Source organism: Dreissena polymorpha, chromosome 12 (genome assembly GCF_020536995.1).
Source record: "Dreissena polymorpha isolate Duluth1 chromosome 12, UMN_Dpol_1.0, whole genome shotgun sequence".
NCBI classification, from domain to species: Eukaryota; Metazoa; Mollusca; class Bivalvia; order Myida; family Dreissenidae; genus Dreissena; species Dreissena polymorpha.
In genome coordinates this window covers 58,520,531-58,547,752 of record NC_068366.1, presented here as the reverse complement: position 1 = coordinate 58,547,752, position 27,222 = coordinate 58,520,531, and the positions used below count along the sequence as shown (strand labels likewise).

At 37.1% G+C, this 27,222-nt stretch overlaps 1 protein-coding gene across 2 annotated transcripts in view; it reads left to right on the top strand.

Moving 5' to 3' along the window:
* LOC127852829 (nuclear migration protein nudC-like) overlaps positions 1-27,222 on the top strand; it is a 37,869-nt gene that overhangs the window by 4,250 nt on the left and 6,397 nt on the right. Inside the window, exons 2-10 of one of the 2 annotated variants that reach the window (XM_052386820.1) lie at positions 12,830-12,907; positions 13,577-13,686; positions 14,721-14,814; positions 16,066-16,170; positions 20,621-20,728; positions 21,693-21,761; positions 22,041-22,166; positions 25,204-25,287; positions 26,733-26,851. In XM_052386820.1, coding sequence (XP_052242780.1) covers positions 12,830-12,907; positions 13,577-13,686; positions 14,721-14,814; positions 16,066-16,170; positions 20,621-20,728; positions 21,693-21,761; positions 22,041-22,166; positions 25,204-25,287; positions 26,733-26,851 — 893 coding nt within the window. Of the gene's footprint in view, positions 1-12,829; positions 12,908-13,576; positions 13,687-14,720; positions 14,815-16,065; positions 16,171-20,620; positions 20,729-21,692; positions 21,762-22,040; positions 22,167-25,203; positions 25,288-26,064; positions 26,184-26,732; positions 26,852-27,222 lie in introns of both variants that reach the window. The other variant, XM_052386819.1, reaches the window with a different exon arrangement.

Here is a 27,222-nt window from a genome sequence, read left to right as displayed (position 1 = left end):
TTTCGAAATCTGCTATTAGGTTTCGAAAAAAGCGTTTTTCAGGGGGCATATGTCTTCCAATGGAGACATCTCTTGTTTACACATGATAGTGACAAACTGACATTATGATTTGCTTTAAGGAATTTATGATGTCTTTTTTGGTAAAAAAAAAATGTTTCTTAGCCTTAAGGCGGGTGCCGTTTGTGCGGGTTTACAATTTGATCAGATGCTGATTGTCCCGGTCGACAAATTAATGAGGTGCATATTGCTTGGGAATGTAAAAAATGCAGGGTGCCGATTGTTGGGATGCCGTGTGTCCTACAATCGTAGATGATTGAAAAGAAAAGAAATTTGGCTGCTACAATTTTTAGCAGAATTATGGCCCTTTTTTCCCTTTTTCACAACATACATGCGGGGCTCCCCCTGGCTCAACATTTTCTGTAGAAAAGTTTACCTTTTTATGCTCTCCGTAGGGTGGCATATAGCAGTTGAAATGTCTGTCAGTCTGTGTTTCGGTCCAAAACTTTAACATTGCCCATTACTTTTGCAATGTTGAAGATAGCAACTTGATATTTGGCATGCATGTGTACAATGTATCTCACGGAGCTGAACATTTTGAGTGGTGAAAGGTTAAGGTCAAGGTAAAGAAAAAACAAATCCAAGCCAAGGGAAGTAATAAGCTTTAAATGATTTGATTTGGACATAAGTACTCTGTTTCTATAAAGTTACTTAAAATACCCACTCTATAATATTTATGCCCCCCTTCGAAGAAGAGGGGGTGTATTGTTTTGCTCATGTCGGTCCGTCCGTCCACCAGATGGTTTCCGGATGATAACTCAAGAACGCTTAGGCCTAGGATCATGAAACTTCATAGGTACATTGATCATGACTCGCAGATGACCCCTATTGATTTTGAGGTCACTAGGTCAAAGGTCAAGGTGACTCGAAATAGTAAAATGGTTTCCGGATGACAACTCAAAAACGCTTAGGCCCAGGATCATGAAACTTCATAGGTACATTGATCATGACTTACAGATGACCCCTATTGATTTTCAGGTCACTAGGTCAAAGGTCAAGGTCACGGTGACCCGAAATATTAAAATCGTTTCTGGATGATAACTCAAGAATAATTAGGCCTAGGATCATGAAACTTCATAGGTACATTGATCATGACTGGCGGATGACCCCTATTGATTTTCTGGTCTCTAGGTCAAAGGTCAAGGTAACAGTGACAAAAAGCATATTCTCACAATGGCTGCCACTGCAACTGACAGCCCATATGGGGGGCATGCATGTTTTACAAATAGCCCTTGTTTATCATAAAACTCCTAAGTTTTTTTTTAACAATTTGGTTCTTTCTACAATAACCTAAAGTGTATAATAGTTAGGAATCTTACTGCATAATACAAAATATAATAAATGATAATAAAATATTCTAATAGAGGGATGTTTGTAACTCATTATAATATAGCACATGATGATCTGTCGTATGAAAACAAGTATGCAACATTGAAAAGGGATCGAACTTACAGCTCAGACAAGTGTGAAAATTGTTTGGTACAAAATGTATGCACTATATAATGAACAAGTGTCATTTTGAAACTCTGCATCAAAACAAAAATTCGGAATTTTTCAAACAGAAATTACTTTGTGCTGGATTTTTTAGATGATCACATGCCTGGGCAATTCCTGTCTTAATTGTTAAGGTAAGTGATCCTCTAAAATATTCTTGTTTCTGAAACTAGGCTCATCTCGCAAGTTGTTTATATCCTAATATTCAAAGATAATTTGCAAGAATGAGCATTGAATGTGATTTGAACAATGTGAATTATGAAAACAGCCTGTATTCAGAAATTACTGGGTTTATTTAACTTATTGCAGCTTGCTTGAGCCTGGTTCTTTTGAGATGATATGAAAAACATAGCAAAAGATTTTTAAAAATCTGTAAATGCTAACAATTTATTTTATCTTAAAGAATCAAATCTGTCATATTTAATAGAGTGAATATATAACATGTAAAGGCTTTAAAATGAAGTTACCTGTAGAACATTCGTAATATCTCTGCGACTGGATGCCTAATATCTCTGTAACTGGATGCCTAATATCTCTGTTACCAGATGCCTAATATCTCTGTAACCGGATGCCTTATATCTCTGTAACCACATACCATATTTGTCCATTTCAGTTCCAGTCCACATCAAGCAAGTACCGCAAGTCCTACTCCTATGCCGACCTTCAGCGTGCCCTGGCTTTGGTCCAGCAGAAGCACATGGCTGTGCAGACCGCTGCAGACATGTGCGGGATCCCAGAGTCCACTCTCCGGGACCGGGTCAAGGGCAAGGTCAAGCAGGGAACCACAAAGTCTGGACCCCCACCTGTGCTTGCGGCAGAGGACGAGGGGCTTCTGGTGGAATACCTGCACCAATTGTGCAGCTTCGGCTACAGCTATTCGCGAACAGACATCATTAACCTCGCCACAGACTATGCTATAATCCTTGGTAAGCGTGATCCTACTGACTGGCTGACGCACCAGTGGTATTATAAGTTCCTTGAGCGCTGGCCTGGGCTTGAAATCAATCGTGCCTCCAGTACCAAGAAGCAGTTTGAGAAAGCTACCTCCGTTGACAGTCTTAGTAGGTATTTTGTTCACCTGCAAGAGCTTATCGATAAATATAACCTTTCTAACAAGCCGGATTCAATCTTCATGATAGACGAAGTGCTGATAGAACTTGACAAAAGTCCGCCTGGGCTTACCTCGTGGAAGCATTTTATGAAATTCGAGAAGTGTCAAAAGAGAAACAGTATTTTACCATCAATGACAGTGATAGCTAGTGGCAATGCTTCGGGCGCCAGATTGCCAGCGTTCTTCATTTTTCCTGGTAAGACAGTGAGCTCTGAATCCATTGAGGACTGTTCACCGGGGACTGGAGCTACGTGTAGTGACGATGGGCTGACTAACTGTAATGTGTTCCAGTTGTACCTGGAGAACCACTTCCTTAAATTCATTGAAAGGAAGGATGAGGAAGAGGCCATCTTAGTGCTGTTTGACGGACACAGGACGTTCATGTCTCCAGCCATCGTGGACATGTATAAGACACAGAACGTTCACCTGGTTCCCATACCACCCAGTGGTTCCCAGTGCCTGTCCAGTTTGGACAAGGGCATCTTTGGGGACATAAAAACAATCTTTGATAGGGAGAGTGACGCTTTCATGGAAACTGAGGTCGAAAAATCCATTCACTCAAATATTTGTGTGGTCGCGAGTAATGCATATAATGATGCAGTTAGCAGTGATACCTTGAAGAACACGTTTAAGAGATACGGCTTGTGGCCATTCAAACCCCAGATTGTTAACAAGAGAATAGATCTTAACACCGCACCACCTGAACCCCCTAGCTTGAGAAGTGAGAAGATGATTATCATCCCACCATCTCTGATTAGGTCGAAGAGAAAAAGAACACAAAAGACAGACTCAAATTTTGTGAACATGGATACTCTACAGACGCAGTTGATGTCAACAAGGAGAAAAAAGAAGATGCTGCCTACGAAGAGGTTGAATTACAGCGGTCGAAAACAGTCTGCAGAATTCTTGGCACGTAAACGTGAACGGGAGCATGAGAAGAAAATGTCGCTGAAGATGAAATTCGTACGGGACATGAGCAGTGTTGGTAGCGTGTCAAAGAAAGGACGGAAGAGGAGATCTATAATGAACCGCCGCAGCAGAAATGACAGTGATTTTGAGACGGATTCGGACTATGAAATTGATGAAATGCTGTCAAGTGAGGAGGATGAAGATGAAGAGGATAACCAGGAGAATGCTCAGCGTACAGTGGATATAGCTGTGCAGAGGGAACACTTTGAGAGTGCTCTCAGAAATGAACTTCTCAGCTCACATGGGCTGTACTTTGAGGGGACTCAACGGGAGAAATTCGAGCGGGAATTCGAACGTGTGAAACAGGAAACCGGAAACAAGGAAACAGTGATCACAGAAGAGGTGGTTGAGGAAGCTGTCCTGGACCAGAACCAGGTGCATGCACAGATTGTGGAGCTGGATGGTACGATAAGCAGTCAGACCGTGGTACAGCAGATAGTGTACGGTGATGTGATCCAGCAGACTGTGCCAACTGAGGAGGAGAGAAACCACAGCATGATTTACACAGAGGAGCCGTCAACGTCTGTAGAAAAGGTAGAGACTGGTCCAACGGTGGTGATAGAGACGGTCCAAGAAGAGATACCCGAGACTGAGATGTGTTGTGTGTGTAAAAAGTTCTACCCGGAGGCTGGGCGGGATGGATATGTGCTGGAGTTCTGCACATGGGGGAAGTGCGACTATGAGGGCTGCTTCCACTGGACCCATCTCAAGTACTGCTGCGACGTGAAAGTGTTGAGACGGCATGACATCTTCTATTGTCCGTGTCACAATCAAGTGTAGTGCATCGTCTTAGTTTTTGTTGTTGTTGTTGTTCTATTTCTGATCTGCCTCAATGTCAGTGTATGTTAAACTGGACATTGAAAAAAACAACTGGGCATTGAATGTATTTTTTTCACTCTTGTACATACTAGTAAATTTTGTAGATTTTAAAGCAACCTTCCTTATGTACATGTATATCCATACATATTATTTGTAAATAATGTATTATACTTCTTAAATACAGGTAAAAAGTCTTTAAATAATATTTCGTTAAAATTGAATGCAATAAATTGTTTGTTTCTCATGAAAACTCTGATTGATTTAGTAGTTGTATTTTAATATAAAAGGCATTTAAAACAGTTGTGTTATCTTGTCTTGATCAAACTATAATAAGTGTTCACCCACTTTAAAGCAGCATATTCAATCATTTACTTCATAGGAAAGCTTTAAAACTAAATAAAAAATAGCTTTTTCAACTAAATTAAAACCAGTGCTCCAGCAAGGATTTTAATTGGACAGGGTGCTTTTTTTTCAAAAGAGCACTTCAGCCCGTAAGGTCATAGTATCCCTGTCAGTGGCATATATTAATCTTGTTTATGTGGTGGCTGGCTTTTCCAGTTGTGACTCATTTTGTGTCTGTAAAACCCTAAATCGCCTGTTGTTGTATCTTATCTATGATAAAATTACACATTTTGGTAGTAGTAGTCCCCCTTTCCGATTTTGTTTACATCAGTCAGACCACTGAGGAATTAAACCTTTCCATAAGAAGCAAAGTGAAAATGGCTTTTGCAACCAGCATAAAACCAGAACAGCCTGCGAGTAACTTGCATTATGTTCAGATTTTATGCTGTTTCCTGCTCATTAGTATCTACGGGTCAGAAATGAAGCCTTGAAAACTTTAATCTAGTTAGAAAGGTCTTTTATTGTCCCCTACCGGTTTCACCGGAGGGGACTTATGGTTTTCGCTCTGTGTGTCTGTCTGTCTGACTGTCTGTGAATCTGTCTGTCTGTCTGTCACACTTTTCTGGATCCTGCGATAACTTTAAAAGTTCTTCATATTTTTTCATGAAACTTGAAACATGGATAGATGGCAATATGGACATTATGCACGTCATTTCATTTTGTTCCTACGTCAAAAATTCTGGTTGCTATGGCAACAAATATATATAAAAAATCTGACAATGGTGGAATTTTTGACAATGGTGGAGCCGGTAGGGGAAATATATTGCTTGGCAATAGTCTTGTTAAATTTAACTTTCTAAGGGACTACAAATGTCTCAAAATACGTATCTACATGTAAGTGGTAAAGGTTTAAAGGACTGGGGTGGAGGAAAAATATGTGCTCCTGGGCTGTAGCTGATATTTGGCTGCTGATTTGAATTAGAAAATCATGCTATGATACATGTAAGTATATCAAACTGAAACCTAGTAAATATCCATGTAATGGTATGATATATAATGTTCCTTAGCTGTACGGAGAAAGAGCAGCTGCTCCTTATCAATATGTGCTGATATTGCTTAGAAAATGTTGACATTAGTTAATAATTGAGAATGATGTTTTGTGCATTTATCTCTTGTGTTTTCTAAGACATTAAGAGTTGTATATGTGTAAATAAACAATAATGAAAAGTTTGGATGCAGGTAATTAAACATCAGGGATATTAGAGTTGCTTAATACAAAAGTGCTAATCATTTGCAAAATCAAATTATTATAATCCATAAATACACTGTAAGGCTACTCCAAATTGATTTCTTGGTCTACAGATTTTTTTGAAAAAAGTTGAAGAGGCGAGCGAAAAAAAAAAGTTTTTCAAAACACGAAAATTCCCGAGTGACCAAAGAGCGAAGAATAAAAAATCACATTTCGATAGAAAAATATTGCGTTTTCAAGATATACAAGTTTAAACAGCTATATTTTACATTCAAATCAATTCTTATACAAAAAATATATATTGACCTCATATTTATAGGAGTAAGTTGCATATGACCTTTGACCACGAAATATACATGTAAACCATATCATTGAATTTGAAGTGAGGGACACATGTTTACCTACTGCTGCTTATATTTGTTTGAAGTTTTAAACAGTGAAAGCTGTGAAAAGGTATACCATGTTGCAAGCTGTGAAAAGGTATACCATGTTGCAATAGCACTTGAAGATGGACAATCATCAAAATGATAATGACAGACAGTCGGACAAATGTCATGCATATAATCAATTGTAGCTTACTTATTTTAAAAGGGGCCTATCGATGACTATTAGGGTATTGTATTTTTCTGAAATAAATGTATAAATTACAAAGAACTTATCTGATGTTTCTGAAATACACGGACCTAGCTGTTAAACATGTTCCGTCAACTATGTATTTTAAAAATTATAAAACTGTCCTTGTGAAACTTTTAGAACCAGCATTTAAATGATTTAATGACTTTATGTTTAATTTTTGTTCACTTAAAATTGTGTTATAGGATAAATTTGCCTACATACAGGGAAATACCGTCCATATGCCCATTTAATGAAGAAAAAGTATTAAAAAAACTTGCGTCCTGTTTCGCGATGTTGTTTGAAATTGAACATGCTTCAACGGTATATGCAGATAGATGCATGTTCGAACGTAAACAAACATATTCAAATAAGTCACAGAATGTAGAAGATGTGTTTATATTTTAAGGCTTGGCTGCTGAAACTTGTCACCGCAATTTGTTAAAACGGTCACAACAGCGATTCATGTACTGCTCGCGCAGGAAGCTATTTTTTCTGATCGTCTCGATCAAACTTTTTAGCGTCTGCAGTTATCGAGTTAAAAGGTTACGAAACACTATATTTGTCATTAGTATTCAGCGTCAAAATCTTTCTGATAGATCATGTTTTTTTGTTTTTTCTTTCCCAAATTAAAAAAATACATGCGCTATGGTTACAGAAGGACACAAAAATGAGTGCGAGCGGTAATTTTTTATTTTTTTTCCATTTTGAAAAAATAGGTGCGGCAAATCCGATGACCAGCAGATCAATTTGGAGTGGCCTAATACTGATTTGTAAATAGTTAGTTCTCTGTTATTAAATAAAAGTCAAGTGTTACAGTTTCCAAACTACATTTTCGAGTAATTTTAATCAGGAATTTAACAAAAAATGGTTTTGTTGGATTAATGATCTCAAGGACAGATACATACTAGTTCATGAGTTTTATTGACCCGTGGATGTTTTAAAGTTCTATTAATATTGCACAAAAACTTATATGTTTAAAAACAAGCTCAAAAATGTTTTTCTTTAAATAATTATCCCCACGCTTTTTGAAAAGAAAAGCGTGGGGGATATTGTGGTTATCTCCACCGTCCTTCTGTCTGTCTGTCTGTCCGTCCTGGCCACTATCTCCTCCTACACTATTAGCACTAGAACCTTGAAACATACATGGTAGCTATGAGCATATGTGCGCCCCTGCACTATTTGGAATTTTGATCTGACCCCTGGGTCAAAAGTTATGGAGGTTGGGGTGGGGCCGGGTCAGAGATGTTTACTCATTTTTTTAAGGTTATTTTACTATAATTTCTACACCGATGGTCTTCAAATTGATACCGAACCTCTCTTATGACAATACGGTCAATCTCGACTATGCATGGCCCCATTACCAACCCTGGGGCCCCCGCCCACATAGGCCACGCCCACCCAAGATTGCCTTTTACTATAATTTCTTCATTTCTACACCGATTTACTTCAAATTGATACTGAACCTCTCTTTTGACAATACGGTCAATCTCAACTATGTATGGCCCCATTACCAACCCTGGGGCACACCGCCCACATAGGCCAGGCCCATCCAAAATTGCCTTTTACTATAATTTCTTCATTTCTACACCGATTTACTTCAAATTGATACTGAACCTCTCTTATGACAATATGGTCAATCTCAACTATGTATGGCCCCATTACCAACCCTGGGGCACACCGCCCACATAGGCCACGCCCATCCAAAATTGCCTTTTACTATAATTTCTTCATTTCTACACCGATTTACTTCAAATTAATACTGAACCTCTCTTATGACAATACGGTCAATCTCAACTATGTATGGCCCCATTACCAACCCTGGGGCACACCGCCCACATAGGCCACACCCATCCAAAATTGCCTTTTACTATAATTTCTTCATTTCTACACCAATTCACTTTTAATTGATACTGAACTTCTCTTATGACACGGTCAATCTCAACTATGCATGGCCCCATTACCAACCCTGGGGCGCCCCTGGGTCAAACATGTGGCGTGGGGATACGCGTCGGCCTCTGCCGCGCCATTTCTAGTTATTATTTAATCTAGTCTTTTCTTTTCAAAGGTGAAAGAAACAAAGCTTATATGTGAAAGCAAAACAAAAACAAAATGTGAACATGGAGCTAAAATTTGCCAGCCATTGTACCTACATACATGTAATTATATAACCGTGGAATACAATGATGATTATGTATATTACATTTAAAATGTTGATTCCAGACTTAAAGTATGATTTCAGCTATTTGTACCATTTGTATGCGATAGTAATATTCTTAGCTGAAGACAGTTACTTGTATTATCCATTTGTAAGTCTTAAAATGCTTGCTGATGAAGGATGTTCATTGCCTCATGAAGGTGGTCAGTCTTGGATTTTTATGTGCCGTGCTCTGTGAAAAGGGAGTTTAATGCATGTGCGTAAAGTGTCGTCCTAGATGCAGTCTACACAGGCTAATCAGGGACAACACTTCCTGCTTTTATGATATTTGTATGCCCCCGGTAGGGTGGCATATAGCAGTTGAACTGTCTGTCAGTCAGTCAGTCTGTCTGTCCGACCGAAAACTTTAACATTGGCCATAACTTTAACAATATTGAAGACAGCAACTTGATATTTGGCATGCATGTGTATCTCATGAAGCTGCACATTTTGAGTGGTGAAAGGTCAAGGTCAAAGGTAAAAAAATACAATCTTAGGGAAGTAATAAGCTTAAAAAGGGAGATAATTTCAAAACCTGCCAAATGATATATTGAAATTTTATTTCAAAGCAGCGCAATAGGGGGCATTGTGTTTCTGACAAACACATGTCTTGTTCGTTTCTAGAAAGTCTCTTCTTATTAAAAATCTTGTTGAGGCAGAAAGTGTTGTTCCTGATCAGCCTGTGCTGTGTGGTCTTCTCAGAGGGTGGCTAAGATATGCTTTATATTCATTAAACACTGAAACTTGTTGAGGGTAAGCAATCATCTTGTTCGTTGTAATTGTCACTTTTGTTGAAAGTTAATAAACTCATTCAATCTTTATGATTTTTTTTTCATTTATTTATGCACGTATCGATACACCGGGTATTATTTGTTGCTAGTTTTCACCAATTTCCTCCGTTTCAATGTCAAAAGTCATCTACAAATTGTTATAACCTTTAAGAGTTTTGATGTAGCAGTAAAGTTGGTGCATTATTTTTCTCCCCTGATAGGTTTCTGAAATCCCATTGGATAAACCATTTTCTGTGTAAGTATAAAAAGCTGTCAATCGAGCTGTGTGCAAGGCAGGTTTGTTGGAACTTACGGTTGCTAGTAAGACATGGAGCTTTCTTGTAAACAAGTACATACAATGTAATCAATAGCTAAGTACTAGTTTTACAGTATAAGCCTTCTTAAATGTGTGTGTCAGCTGACTTAAGCATACTTATATAGCTGTAAAAGTATACTTAATGATGACACATTTACAGTATTCAAGCTTTGGAATTCAGTACACGTGTAGTTGCACATTTGAAAAGACTGGGTTCAGTATATAGACTTCCAAGCCGAGTACCACGGGTTTGATCCCTTTCCCAGCCACACTTGTGTAGGTATTGGTCGTGAAATCCTTTTTGAAGCCATTCCCCACCCACCTTTGATTGAACCGGGGTTGATGTCAGCCACTGGCATAAGTATGTGCACCTAGAAAAGTAATGACCCAGAAAAAATGTGAGTGGTAAACAGACTGCAGCAATATGACTGAAATACTGTTGAAAACTACAACAAATCCAACACAGCAAAATAAGAACATGAAATATATCACTGAAATGTGACAATTAGACCATATGGCTTTGTGAGTAAGCCTCATCTTGGCCACATAACATGTGCAGATTGATGTCATAAAATCATGTCTACGGCCAATTTTCCTCTACTTTTCAGGGACTACCCTACGGGGGACTATGAGCGATAATTTCGCTCTTACGCCCGTGATTTCGCCCTACGAGCCCAGAAAAGCGAAGTTAAAGTCGGACGATTTTTTTAGTAAACAAGACCGGAAAAGCGAAAATCAAGCCGCCCGATTATTTTTGCTAAGGCGTGCTACCGCCCGCAGGCGATAAGCAAGTTTATTGTTTGTTGTTTATCAAACGGTGACACAATTTACCCCCCGCACAGATCGTTAATTGACCGTGACAAAGCAGTCCCCTTAATATTGGTTGCTATAACAACACACTCGTGCCTCTTCGCGAGTGCCGCAAGTTGTCTACTGATTACGTGATAATTGATTGACCATCCGATAATTGCAGGTTTTTGGCAGACAGCACGGTTAAAGAAAGTCGGCAAAAATAATTCAAGAAAAACAAACTTGATCAAAGGTCTATAAATTGCGTAAAATAAACACGCTTTGTTTTTGATATAGTTTGCACAAACGTCTCCCTGATTTTCCAAACTTCTCCCTGTTTCAGAACAAAGAAGTCACTTCTCCCTATTTTTAAGGCCTAGGGTAGTCCCTGCTTTTGTTTTAAGTAGGGCCATATATGCAATTGGTATTTAAAAAAAAAACTTAGATTATCTTCCGTTGGCAGGAATAATGTACCGGTAAGTGAGTTACAGTTATAATGATCACCTTCATAGAATTGAATTACTGTAAATAAATCCAAATAAATAAACACAATTTAATTCAACCATAACATGTAAGGATAATTTTAAAAAATGTTTTGATAAAAGATTTATTCCTAAGATAATGGGCAATATTTATCACAATTCTTTTGAAGACAACACATTACAGATAGAAGGAAATTTAGTGTTATTTCAAAGTATCTGTCTGGCAGAGTCTTAAACTTGATGTGTAATTAAAACATTCTTATTTCAAATAAATTGTAACCAGTCATTTGTTAACATTAAAGTCTAAAAGTTTGTCCCAATTAAAAGGATAATGTAAACAAATTAGAATGATGATTTTGCTCTTTATAAATGGTTACAGTCCATGCAGAAGGGCGCAGACTGCTTCAATTTACTATAAGTGACAAATGCTCATTAATCCAGTGAAATAGTTGGATGCAACCTTGTCAAGTTCAAGAAGGCACACTTTATAACCACTACATCACACATGATGGGGGAAAAATGAAAAAAAAATTGCAATTAAAAGAATATGTTTTTGGCAAAAAAGGAAGTCAATTTAATGTCACACAAAAAAGTGAATTGTGTTATGATCATTTGTATCATATGAAACTTCTCTTTTGGGTATCATAATTATTCCTCCTTTGACTCTACCCTCTTCATTACAATTAACCTTAATACTGACTTCTCACCTGGGACCTCAAATCATGTCTCCTTTGAACATCTTACAATTGAACCTACATCTTGATTCAATTGCTCATTAAGAGCTTTTAAACACTCTTTTTTTCTGGCTTTAGATTTTTTGTTTATTAAAGCTTCTTAAAAGCTGTAATAACGATTGCCATATTTTGAAATCTACTCTATACTCAAGCACACTTCAAGAAGAACTAGAGTTTCCTATTAGAGTGAACAATTTGGAAGACTATATAAATTAATAACTAGAAATGGCGCGGCAGAGGCCGATGTGTATCCCCACGCCGCTTTTTACCTTTGACCTTGAAGGATGACTCAAAATGTGCAGCTCCATGAGATACACGTGCATGCCAAATATCAAGTTGCTATCTTCAATATAGCAAAAGATATGGCCAATGCACCATAACGGGGGCATAAAAATAAGTGAAAATCTTTGACCCGGCCCCACCCTAACCCCCATAACTTTTGACCCAGGGGTCAGATCAAAATTCCAAATAGTGCAGGGTTGCACATTTGCTCATAGCTACCATGTGTGTAAGTTTCAAGGTTCTAGTGCCTATAGTGTAGGAGGAGATAGTGGCCTGGACGGACGGCGGATATAACCACAATATCCCCACGCTTTTCAAAAAGCGTGGGGATAAAAATGCCATTCAGCTCCTAATTACATGTATATAGGACTCAAACCTTTTATTTTGCAGCGCTTTGGGAAAATGGGGTTTGATATGTGAATAAAGTGTCATCACAGATGAGTCTGATTGGACTGCACAGGCTAATCTGGAATGACACTTTCCACTCCTGCATTAAGCCCTGATTAACGCAAGAGCGTGGCACAAATATTTGTGTAAATAATAAAATTCTTAGTTAAGCTTGTTGTGAGATTCTTATAAGGGAAGGACCCTGTTCCTATGTTACAGCTGCTGGAGAAAATATTCAGTTTCCTGTCCAGGAAAACTGACTTCTACACTGGCGGAGAAAAGGGACAATCAGAAAAGGTGGGTACCGGTAACCATGGCATTATATCTTAATTTATATTTTTGGAACCTTATATATTTTTGGAACCTTTACACATATTTGTTATGTCATACCAAATGTTGTTAACACAAAAAAGAACACTGAACTGGGAAATTTCCATGCCATTTATACAATTATTGAGGACAATAATAGAATAAATAGATTATTAAATTTAGTTGAGTATTAGAGAAAGATCATGTCTATTGTGCTTGAAACAATCCATTTGAGCAATTGGCAAGACTCAACTTATATACTCTATCAGGCTGTTTCCTCTTTTTTCTGTCTCTCTATTTCCAGATGAAATTACACAACTGATATTCTCTATCTCGCTGTTTCATGATGTTACCGAATACTCACCTGATTTCCTCTGTATGATATTGTCTCCCTGATGTCCTTAATGTGATATTGTCTATTGATTCCCTGTTGTCAGATGTTGATGGAGAAGTTCCTCTATGTGATATTGTCTATTGTCTCCCTGTTGTCAGATGTTGATGGAGAAGTTCCTCTATATGATATTGTCTATTGTCTCCCTGTTGTCAGATGTTGATGGAGAAGTTCCTCTATGTGATATTGTCTATTGTCTCCCTGTTGTCAGATGTTGATGGAGAAGTTCCTCTATGTGATATTGTCTATTGTCTCCGTGTTGTCAGATGTTGATGGAGAAGTTCCGCAAGTATGAGAGGCAGGCCCAGGAGAAGCAGGCTGCCCTGAAAGCTGAGAGGGAGGAGGAGGAGAGGAGGAGGCAGGAACGAATACGCAAGTAGGGCATATGACATCTCACTTAGTATCCTTGTGCTGTTAGAGCAACATCCATGAGTACTGCATATACCAAATTCGGAAATAATGTTTATGTTTTGATATGTGACAGCATTCCCTGGAACTATAGATAGTAACAAATATTGGTGAATGTTGGGTTTTCAATGCTTGAGCTAGGTGCTGTTTTGTCAAAAGCGCACTTTAGTGCACGTGGTCGTATTATCATGGTACATGACTGTGTTTTCATGTAAAGCATGCTTTCTATAAGTAATCAAACAAATTTGAATGTGCTAATTTAGCTAATTTATTGAAACTACTATTATAATTTGCTGTATGATAATGTGAATGGTTCAAAACAAGGCATGGCGGATCTCCAAAAGGGCAGCATGGGACTTAGGGGCGACAGCGTGCTGCGCCCTTCCACTTAGATCTAGCTGAAGCACTGTTTTTATGCCCCCGAAGGAGGGCATATAGTGATCGCACTGTCCGTCCGTCTTTCCGTCACACTTTGCGTTTAGGTTTCGAAAAATGCTCATAACTTGTATGTTGCTTCAGATGTAACATTCATATTTGGTATGCATGTGTATATGGACCCCTTTGACCTTGAACTTACATGTTGTGACCGCGTTTAGGTTTCGAAAAATGCGTTTAGGTTTCGAAAAATTCTCATTACTTCTATAAAAGTGTTTATCGGGGGCAAATGTCATCCTATGGAGACAGCTCTTGTTTTTATTTATCTTAACTAATTGAGTGGCGGGAACTGCTAGTTTCCATGGCATATGTTGAGTTATTGTATGTGAGAAAATTGGGCTTAATACAATTGCATAAATTGTTGTCCCAGATCAGGGGTGACAATTTCTGCTTTTATGGCATATTTCGTTTTTTTAAAGGGAGTATCTTCTAAATGAAAATCTATGTTTAGGCGGAAAGTGTTGTCCCTGATTAGCCTGTGCATAGACTTATCTGGAAAGACACTTTTCGCACATCCACAGATTTCCTAGAATGAGGTTTATTGAATTGTTGCATGTTACCTTGCAGGAAGAAAGAAGAGGAGGAGGCAGCCCTCAGTGAGCCCAAGATCAAAGAGCTGACAGAGGAGGAGGCAGAGAAACTGCAGCAGCAGCTAGACCAGGTACGCTGGAGGGTCAGACTCAGAGTATTGTTTTGGGGAAAATGGGCTTAATGCATGTGCATTAAGTGTCGTCCCAGATAAGCCTGTGCAGTCTGCACATGCTAATCTGAGAAACATTTTCAACCTAAACTGGATTTTTTCAATAAGATGATGAGACTTTTTTTAATGAATACCATAAAACCGGAAATTGTCTTCCTTGACTAGCTTGCGAAGATTGCACAGACCAATCTGGGATTGCATTTTTACGCACATGAATGAAGTCCAGTTTTCTCAGATTGAGGCTCTGTCAGTAGAAACTCTGTCTGGGACTGAACTGGTTGTTGTGGAAAGCTTTATGCCTTTGATGTTTTTCTATGAAGATGATCTGTTTGCCTAATGGTTGACTGTCTAGTGCCATGCTAATTACTGTTCTTTAACTTCTCAGACAAGTTTGCTACTTACCACAGTTGAGTTTAATTTTAAGGTCAACATACAGCACTATTAAGATTTTTTTCAAATATTTCATGAAAAACGAAATAGCTGGAATTTATATCAATGATTTTAAATTAGTCACAACCGTCTTAAATCTAAAGTTTTTTATGCATAAGATAGTAACACTTCCTGCAGCCTCATATTATGTATGTAAATTTGGCATTGAGGGTCCTCATAAACTTAAAAACCATTTAAAATGGATTTCTTGATATTTCTGTTAGGCTCAATCATGAAGCACTAGCCAAGGCTTGTTCTGCAGATTTCCTGACGCTCGATATATAAACTAACCTTAACTCATCACTAACAACCCTATTCTTTATGCTCGACTGTATGGTAAAACAGAGTTATGCATTTTGCTTATATGTATGAATAATTATTATACCCACAATACAAAGGTCAAGGTCTCAGTTTCAAACAAATGGTTAGTATTTCTGCTCGATATAACTGACGAAAGTCACTGATATCTGAAGTTTTTCTCGGTTTTCTTAACTGAAGACAGTGTTAACTTAATCTTTTTCCAGTCAGATATGAGTTATTAAACTTTTTTAGCCCCGTAGGATATCAAATTGAATTTAAGACATTTCTTTCTAGATTCAAGTTTTAAAGCCTTTATTTCCAACCGAAAGATACTGATGAGCAGCAAAGAGCATAAAACCTGAACAGACTGGATGTTACTCGCAGGCTGTTCTGGCTTTATGCTGGTTGCATATAGCCATTTTCACTTTGCTACTGAGCGAAAAAAGGTTGAAATGGACACAGTGCGCTCATTGCCTATTTCAGAAAAAAGTCGAGACGAAAGTGGAGCCTGAGGCTGATAAGCCTGCTGTGGAAGAAGTTCCTCCTGCAGAGAATGGGCCAGCTGAGGAGAAGAAGGAAGGAAATAAGGTGAGAACATGGGATTGTAGTACAATAGGGCAATGGTATTTATCACATGCCATACCCTGTTTCCCATGTAATATAACCATTACATATTTTTAGCTCACCTGTCACGAAGTGACATGATGAGCTTATGTGACCGTGTGATGTCCGGCGTCTGTTGTGTGTGTGTGCGTGCGTGTGTCCATCAACAATTTGTTTGTGTAGACAGCAGAGGTCACAGTTTTCATCCAATCTTAATGAAATTTGGTCAGAATGTTTATCTTGATGAAATCTGGGTTGGGATTGTATTTGGGTCATATAGGGTCAAAACTAGGTCACTAGGTTAAATAATAGAAAAACCTTGTGTAGGCAATAGAGGTCACAGTCTTCATCCAATCTTTATGAAATTTGGTCAGAATGTTTTTCTTGATGAAATCTCGGTTGGGATTGTATTTGGGTCATCTGGGGTCAAAAACTAGGTCACTTGGTCAAATAATAGAAAAACCTTGTGTAGACAATAGAGTTCACAGTTGTCATCCAATCTTTAAGAAATTTTGTCAGAATGTTTATCTTGATAAAATCTGGATTGAGATTGTATTTAGGTCATCAGGGGTCAGAAACTAGGTCACTAGGTCAAATCATAGAAAAAACCTTGTGTAGACAATAGAGGTCACAGTTTTCATCAGATCTTAATGAAATATGGTCAGAATGTTTGTCTTGTTAAAATCTGGGTTGGAATTAAATTTAGGACATCTAGGGTCAAAAACTAGGTCACTTAGGTCAAAGCTTAAAAACACACTTTTGATGACAGTAGAGGTCACAGTTTTCATCTAAGCTTAATACAATTTTACCAGAATGTTTATCTTGATGAAATCTGGGTTGGGATTGTATTTGGGTCATCTGGGGTCAAAAACTAGGTCACTAGGTCAAATCATAGAAATACCCTGTGTGAACAATAGAGGTCATAGTTTTCATCTGATCTTAATGAAATATGGTCAGAATGTTTATCTTGATAATATCTGATTTAGGATCGTATATGGGTCATCTGGGGTCAAAAATTAGGTCACTTGGCCAATTCTAGTAAAACCTTATGTAGATGAAAGAGGTCACAGTTTTTAGTGTTTTTCCCAGGCCATTTTAGCGTGGCGAAAAGCCACGCCGCCCTCCCGGATCGCCAAGCTGCCCTTTTCAAAGACAAATTTCGCCACGTGCCCTTCTTTTCAAAGGCAAATTTCGCCTCGCGCCCTTATCGATAACATCTTTATTGCCTTACGATCTAACTTGGTCCGCAAAATCAGCGTCCTTGATTGTCTGTGATGCTCCGACTGTGCTTGATTTACTCGAGAGACATCAACGTCTAATCGACTATATTATTTGAGCAGATTTAATCTATTACAGTGCTCGATTTATAGGTAGACTGCTCCAAAGCTGTGAATTAGTCATGCGTGAATAACCCCGTGTCAGTATCAATTGATAATGCCAAAGGCCGTTACTTCGGAGAATTTTGATGAAAAACTCGATGTTATTCTCGTGGCAATTGTACATTGCATGCATTATTCAGTTATATCAAAACATATATTTTTACGCATAATTACATTTAAAAACACAAACAAATTCATTCTTTATCGCTTTCGTCTTTAAGATAATTAGATCTAATTATTGAAATAATTACTGAGACATATACTAATTTAACAAAATGCCAATCGCGTAAACGATTTAACGTTGCTATGCGCACCTGTCGCTTACATCATTTGACATTTGAAGAACATGGCGGACTATACAGAATTAAATTGCGACTCGGCAAAAATGGCAAATAACGTCGTAAACGATCGAATTAACGATGGAGATTATATATTAAGAAGGAATTAATGAAATGTCTGTGATAATCAACGATGCATAAAAATGTTTTAGATAGCAACAACATTATTTATTTATTTGTAATCTACTTGGTGGATGTATGTCTCGGAAACGAGTGTTTGCATATTGTTAGCGATCAATTTACTCGCAATGTTATTTTAAACATCTGGCAAGATTATTGTTAGAAAATGGGATAAGACAAACATGGTTTCATTTATATGTTAGTGGATCTGTGTATAATCAGATTCATATGCATATATTGCTTTATTATGTTTGTCGTGCTGTACAGTTTATTGAAACAGCATGGAACTTAAATGTACATTGCAAGGTAAATATATTAATATAAATCATAGTAAGTTAAATACATCAATTACCATTAAATGTGCTTGTTTATATGTTATTTTTTCCACAACTGCTTCAGATGCGATTACATGCTGCCCCGTAATTCAGGTATTCAGGGAACGTTTTTGCCCTTTTTTGCCTAAACTGCGCGCTAAAATGCCCCTTTTGAAAGTAATGCGCCATGCCCCTTTGCCCTCCTGGGAAAAACACTAGTTTTCATCACGTCTTAATGAAATTTTGTCAGAATGTATTAATTTATGAAATCTGGCTTGGGATTGTGTATGGGTCTGATAAGAATTTAAGTCATGTAGCAAGGTTAGTCAGGTGAGCGATTCAGGGCCATCATGGTCCTCTTGTTTTATATTACACATGTGTAATAGCGTTTTCATTGGCTTAGTTTTCGTTTATTGACCAATCGCATTTTGTTATTTTGCTGAAATGACGTTGCAACATCAAATGACGTCACGAAATGTGAACAACATTCGGGATTTATCATTATGTTTGCGTAAATATTTATTTAATTTGCTCATTTAAAAGCATGAGATAAAAAAGATCAGACACTTGTTGTCATATCATGCCATATTTTATTAAACTCGTCCAGGAAATTCGTTGGTAAGCTCGCCAAAGACTCGTTTTCTAACAAAATTCCTGAACTCATTTAATAAAATATGGTATGATATGACAACTCGTGCCAGATCCTATATGTATTAAAGCCATGTTGTGCCACATTGGGTCTAATGCCATATGTGGACAGCGTAGTGTCAGACCAGCCTGTGCATTCACCAAATCTGGTTATGTCTGGTAATTGGACCAAGTAATCTTGCTTAACGCTAGCGAATATGGTGGCTTTTGACCAGACTGCGCGATTGCTGAGGCTTGTCGAGAGATACACTAGCCACAGACATATTTTCTCATGATGCAGTTCGATAAATTGAATAAAATGAGAGATCTTGAGTACATGAGATTAAAAGCTTTTGGTTGGTTTAAAACATTTTGAATTTACTGTGTGGTTAAAAATTATTAATTCAAAATTATACAACTGGGAAGAATTAACACTGTCTTTATAGAAAAAAGGTTAATGGTTTACTTTTGTTTGATAAATGTACTGATCGCTCTTTAAATCTTACTTCCATCATTAGGCAGTAAACTGTTCTTTTATCATATTTTACATCATAATCTCAATGAAACAAAATTTGCTGTTACTTTTAATTACATATCCCATTTCTTCCAGTTATTGGATGTTAACACATACATTTTGATCTGAAATAATCAAAGCTGAAATTTCAAGCTGAAACTCTTGTTAGAAAGAAAATACAACATTTCTATGGGATTTTTGTAAACAACTATTTCAATATGGCATGTTATAACTTGTATTAAAGTCATATTATGGGTATTTTTTACTGTCGAATTGAGCTGAAAAGAATTAACAGGTCAAAAGAGTTAGTTAAAATGTGGTAACTGACCAATTATCTACAACTCATCTTGCTACCAGTTGTTTATAAAAACATATATATTATATTTCATATTTTACATGACTCACCCAGTCCTCTAAGCTGAAATGATCCGTAAAACAAAATTGTGTCTTTGTGTCGTATGAACGAATCTGCATGAAAAGTACATTAAAACTCACATCTTCATCGAATCATTTCTGTCATCAGTTGTCAAAACGAAAGTACGGTTAATATTCCAATGCATTATTTTTCTATTTCCGGGATATTGTTTTAGTATGTTGATGCTGCATTAACAAATATAAGTGTATATGAAGTGAAAACACCAAAAATAAACAACGGTTGCGATAGACACCTATAAACTGTTAGATGTCCATAATATCACTTTAACCCTTTCAGTGCGGGAACCGAATTTTAAAGGCCTTTGCAAACAGTTTGGATCCAGATGAGACGCCACAGAACGTGGCGTCTCATCAGGTTCCAAACTGTTTGCTATTCTGATAATATTCTTTGAAAAAAATAGAAGAAAATGCTAATTTTAGAAATACAGCAGACAACATTTTAGCAGACGACAAATTTCCCAGCATGCAAAGGGTTAAGTGTCTGTGCTGTTCACTGTGTTACAGTAGATGTCCATAATATCACTTTAAGAGTGTGTGCTGTTCACTGTGTTACAGTAGATGTCCATAATATCACTTTAAGTGTCTGTGCTGTTCACTGTGTTACAGTAGATGTCCATAATATCACTTTAAGTGTCTGTGCTGTTCACTGTGTTACAGTAGATGTCCATAATATCACTTTAAGTGTCTGTGCTGTTCACTGTGTTACAGTCAGATGAGGAGGAGGATGAAGATGCTAAAGGGAAACTGAAGCCAAACTTTGGAAATGGTGCAGACCTTGAGAAGTACTCCTGGACTCAGAGCTTGTCAGAGTTAGAAGTAGGGGCTTTTAGTATGTTTTCAGTTTTTAGGTCTTGTGAGCACATATAGGATTTTAGGATACCATTTTGTCCGTTTCCCATCAGTGAGTGGGTGTGTGGGTGGATGTTTTCTTCTAAGGACTTCTGTTGCTGAACAGCAGGTCAGATTTTAATTAAACTTCAAAGGATTGACTCTTTCATAGTTGTTCAAATCATTCTAGTTGGTTTGCCACTGGAACTAAGAAAATATATATATTTGAAAAATGGAAACTTTGAAAACCTTCTTTGAAACCACAAGAGTCATGAGGTTTTATTCATGAATTTGGTGTATTACATCATCTTGTGGTTCTCTGATGAGTTTGTTAAAATCATGCCATTGAAGTCAAAACTGGCTATGCCCCAGGGGTCACATAATTAATGTTGACTTGTATAGTAAATCAATAAAAAAATCGTTTATGAAACCACAGGGTCCGAGGTTTAATGTTTGGTGAGTAGCACCATATGATGGTTTCTACAAAGTTTGTTCAAATAATCCCCCTATGGACAAAACTGGCCCCTCCTTGGGGTTACTTGTTTTCTTTTAATGTTTATAGTAAAAAAAAATCTTCTCTTAAACCTCTGGCCAAGAGGTTTGGTATTTGGCATATATCATTGAAATGGTGGCCCTCAACCAAGTTTGTTCAAATCATGCCCTCGGGTAAAAACTGCCCACACCAAAAGGCTACAAGATAAATGCAGATATATGTAAATAATGTTAACCATCTTATTCTTTGAAACTAAAAATGATCAGGGGTTAATATTTGGTGTGCGACAGGTGGTCTTCTACTAAGTTTGTTTAAATAATTCCCCTGGGGTCCCTATTGGCCATAATAAGGGGCTACTTCTTGTTCTTGTATGCTTTAAGTGAAAACTTAAATTTATACTTATAATGTCTCAGACCTCATCAAGTATCAAATATTTCTACAAATGTCTTTGTTTTTCAGGTTGTCATTCCATTTGATGTGAAGTTTAGAATAAAAAGCAAAGACATTGTTGTCATCATAGAGAAAAAGGTAAGATAAGATTTTTATATTAATATTTTACTGAAAGTTGCTCAGTATTTATCTGGAACATTTATCTATTTGATAAGTCTCATTTAGTATTTTGACCAGTTTCAAGGTTGGTGCTTAGAAATCTGAATAAGTAGCTGAAATGCATGTTTTCAGGAATAAAAATACCATATAAAGACAAAAATGTTCTTTATTTTGAAGTTATTTACATAATTTTGTAGCCATTGGCTAATTGGGCCACTGGTAATGCTAACACTTAAACAAGAAAGTTTATTTTCACAGAGTGTGAAGGCAGGCTTAAAGGGCCACCCCCCGGTGATAGAGGGAGATCTCCAGCACGACATCAAGGTGGAAGAGTCCACGTGGACACTGGAGGATGGCAAACAGCTGAAACTCTTCTTTGAAAAGGTGAAAATCTTGCTACAGTCGGCATTGGCTAATAATTGGGACAGCACTTACCACTTTAATTACATTTTTCATTTAAAGGACTCTAAATGAAAATCCAGTCTAGGCGGAAAGTGTCGTCTCTGATAAGCCTGTTCAGACTGCACAGGCTAATCTGGGATGACAATTTACATACATGACTTAAGTCTGCAAACAGCAACGCTTCTTTAAGAAGGTGAACTTACTTCAATTTGCCACATTTCACTGCCAAGATAAACAACACAAACAGTTTCTTACTTTGTTAGATCTATTTACATGGTTGAAAGTTTTCAGTATTAATACTGATTTCAGTATTAAGTTAATTATTTATTCAACACAATCAATAGAAACTATGAATTAACAATCAGATTTAAATATTTTTATGAAATGGAAGGGTTTTGATGAACCTTTTATGGAGATAGCTCATTTTTATGCTTCCCAAACAGGGTGTTCATGAGCGTCCAAAAACCAGAATGTAATTTGACAATATTGAGTTTGAGTTCCAAGCTCTGTCATTTGCATCCAAAAACTAGGTAATGAGGTCAAATCTCAGGAAAACCTTGTAATCCCTGATGAGGCTAGATTTATCTTTTCAATATGTAATTTGAGTTCGAATCTGGGTCATATAAGTCCTAAAAACTAAGTCACCAGGCAAATCTTAGAAAACCTTTGTCACCTCTATAGAGGGCACATTTATATCAATCTTGATGAAACTTTGTTTGCATGGTTATCAGGATAAAACCATGGACAAGTTCGAATAGGGGTCAAAAGTGTCTAAAACTAGGTCACTAGGTAAAGTTCTGATAGTTGGTTTTCCTCAAACTCATGTGAGTGCTTCAAAGCCATGATTGCCCTCTTTTTAATTTTTAGCTCATCTATTTTTTTTAAAAAAATTATGAGCTATTGTCATCACCTTGGCGTCGGCGTTGGCGTTGGCGTCGGCGTCCGGTTAAGTTTTGCGTTTAGGTCCACTTTTGTCAGAAAGTATCAATGCTATTGCATTCAAACTTGGTACACTTACTTACTATCATGAGGGGACTGGGCAGGCAAAGTTAGATAACTCTGGCGTGCATTTTGACAGAATTATGTGCCCTTTTTATACTTAAAAAATTGAAAATTTTGGTTAAGTTTTGCGTTTAGTTCCACTTTTCTCAGTAAGTATCAATGCTATTGCATTCAAACTTGGTACACTTACTTACTATCATGAGGGGACTGGGCAGGCAAATTTAGATAACTCTGGCATGCATTTTGACAGAATTATGTGCCCTTTTTATACTTAGAAAATTGACAATTTTGGTTAAGTTTTGTGTTTAGGTCCATTTTATTCCTTAAGCATTAAAGCTATTGCTTTCATACTTGCAACACTTACTAACTATCATAAGGGGACTGTGCAGGCATAGTAATGTAACTCTGACTGGCATTTTGACAGAATTATGTGCCCTTTTTATACTTAGAAAATTGAAAATTTGATTAAGTTTTGTGTTTAGGTCCACTTTATTCCTACAGTATCAAAGCTATTGCTTTCATACTTGCAAGATTTATGAACTATCATAAGGGGACCGTGCAGGCAAAGTTATGTAACTCTGACTGGCATTTGAACGGAATTATGGGCCCTTTATACTTAGAAAATTGAAAATTTGGTTAAGATTTATGTTTTGGTCCACTTTACCCCTAAAGTATCATAGATATTGCTTTCATACTTGGAACACTCACAAACTATCTTAAGGGTACAGTAAAAGGACAAGTTGCATAACTCTGGTTGTCATTGTTACGGAATTATGGCCCTTTTTTGACTTAGTAACTTTTAATATATGGTTAAATTTTGTGTTTCGATCCACTTTACTTCTTAAGTATCAAGGCTATTGCTTTCAAACTTCAAATACTTACATGCTATCATGAGGTAACTGTACCTGGCAACTTTAATTTTACTTTGACCTTTGAATGACCTTGACTCTCAAGGTCAAATTATTAAATTTTGCTAAAATTGCCATAACTTCTTTATTTATGATTAGATTTGATTGATACTTTGATGAAACTACTCTTACCTGACATACCACAATAGACTCCACCCAAACCATCCCCCGTGCCCTCCCCTCCCCCCCCTCCCCCCCCTCCCCCCCCCCCTATTTTTTTTTTTTTTTTTTTTTTTTTTTTTTTAAGATCATCTCACAAATGACCACCACACCCTCACACTATACCCCCACCCCACCCCCCCCCACCCCACCCCCCCCCCAATTTTTTTTTTTTTTTTTTTTTTTTTTTTTAAGATCATCTCACAAATTACCACCACACCCTCACACTATACCCCCCCCCATTTTTTTTTAAAAAATGGTTATGTTTGAAATACCGTCCAACCATCGCACCCAAAACCCCCCCCCCCATCGCCCCCCAACCCCCCCCCCCCCCCCCCCCCCCCCCCCCCTGATTTTTTTTTTTTTTTTTTTTTTTCGCTTTTTTGGAAGATAATGTAATAAATGTCCACAACCCCACACTATACACCCCTCTTCACTCCACTCCTCCCTCCTTTGTGATTGAAAATGAGAGTCCCTTCACCTTTAAAAAGAAAATAGATGAGCGGTCTGCACCCGCAAGGCGGTGCTCTTGTTATGCTATATCATTATTATAACAGAACAAAAAAATCACAAACCTGATAAATAATCCATATTAGCTTTAAAGCATCACATATTATGGTTGTAGAATGTTTAAAACTATTGGGAGAAAAACTGTTCATAACATTTATGACTCAATCCTATTGAAATGTGTTATCTTTATAGATGCGAGTTCAAATGTGGGACATGTGCATCCACAAACTTGGTTGCCAGGTCAAATCTTAGAAAGTAAAACTTAATCCTCCATGTTAGCCTTAATTCATCACAGATTATGGTTGTTGACTGTTTTGAACTTCAGTTATTTTTATCCACATTTCTCAAATTCTGTGGTCAGTGTACAATAAATTATCCATAATATTTAATATTTCTACATGGTAGATATTTTAAGACAGAAATTATGTTGTAATTAACAGGTGAACAAGATGGAGTGGTGGAGTAAAGTAGTCATGACTGATCCAGAGATTAATACAAAGAAAGTCCAGCCAGAAAATTCCAAGGTTAGTGTGTCATTGATCCGGTACAGTGGTGACATGCTCTAAATACAGTGATACTTTAAGACTAATTTTATTCTTTGAAAATAAACTGCTGAAGCCATATAAGACAAACAGAGGTAGAAAAGTCCTATTTACTTTACACAATGACATTTCCTTTCCAACGTGTTACTGTATTGAAAATTTCAAAATTGCCATCTTACTGAAGTAGAAGCAAAGTAGATATATGAAAAAAAAACACATACAATTTGATAAAATTGATACTTGTATATGAGAGAAACGATTGCATTAGTCTAATACAGTGAATTACCTTTCCACTTTTCTTCACCACCAGAAACTACTCTTATTTTTGTTGTTGTTACCTTTTATGATTTGAGTTTCCATGGCATACATTACTTTTGTTTATTTTTTGTTTACAAAGAAATATTGTTTAGTTTCAGATTTGGTTAAAAGTAAATACAATTAAAGTAAATACAATTAAAGTAAATACAAATAAGAGTAATAATCAGCAATCAAATAACTGTTAAAACACAAGTTTAATATTTAATATTTATATCTGTTATAGTCTGTTATATCTTTTGCAAAGCAAGACTTTCCTTAATCCTTCATATTTATCACAAATAAATACAATATTAAGTTATGATTATCATAGCTTTCATTCCAATTTCAATACAAATACGATTCAATATGGAGTTCTGATTATCATTCCACTATCAATACAAATACTAATACACTGTATGATACAATATGTAGTTATGATAACCATAGTTACCATTACCATAGTTATCTGACCTTGATGGTGAAACTCGCGGCATAGTTGAAAAAATGATGTACGACCAACGTCAACAGGCTCTTGGCCTTCCAACCTCAGAAGATCAGAAAAAGAGGGAGGTTATGTCTAAGTAAGTATCCATACCTGGCTTGCCTAGGTAACAGGGCAGTGTGTAAGACTTATGTGTGCGAAGCTTGTGCTATCAACATTTGTTTCAGATGGTCCCGAAAGGCCTGTTTGATCGTATCGAAGCAACTTCTTTAGCATTTATTTGTACCCACGTACAAGGTTTTGACTTTTTGTGAGGTATTAGCATAGCGGGAAATAATGTCAAAGACAAAATACAGCATGCTGGGATAAATTGTGAACACGTGTTGAATATTAAGAGAAATGCTTTATAAACAGATTTTTTGTTAAAAGCTTGGATAAAAATCAAACATGATTGAAACTAGTTTACCTGTAAAGGGACTGGACAACATGTATGGTGAGGTACACTGTACTTTCATGCAGAGAAATGCTAAAGGAGTTGGTTTATATGTCAAACAGCTTGATTTTTAAGAGGAGATGCTGACCTCAGGGACAGGAGCCTTCCTGGCAGAACACAGAAATGGTTTCTGGGTGTAGGTTCGCGTAGTTGATTTTATGTGCTTGAACCCTGTGCACCGCTACTGTTTTACAGTTGTCAGATCTGGACGGGGAAACACGGTCGATGGTCGAGAAAATGATGTTTGATCAGCGGCAGAAAGAAATGGGTCTGCCGACGTCAGATGAGCAAAAGAAGCGTGATGTGATGTCGAAGTGAGTGGGGGCCCATGGAAGCATGGCTCAGCATGCTAGTTTTTGTTGTTGTTGTCACTTTTGTCTGTAGGGCTGGCATTGGTTTTAAAAAGCACTTTGTAAATTTTGTCATTTGGCACCATCTGTTCTTATCTAATCTATTGTCAAGGCTGATATTGTATAGAAAATATGTACAATATTAATCATCTATATTTTAGTCAATTTGAGAGAGAAACAATCAGTCATTGCAATTCATGAACACAAATTTAATATTTTTGTTGGAGCTTGATAAACAAATCAACATTTCTCACCATGTGAAATTTTACTAGATTTGTATAAACTTTTCAAGAATTATTAATTATAATTTTGGAATAAACTTCTGTACAGTTCAC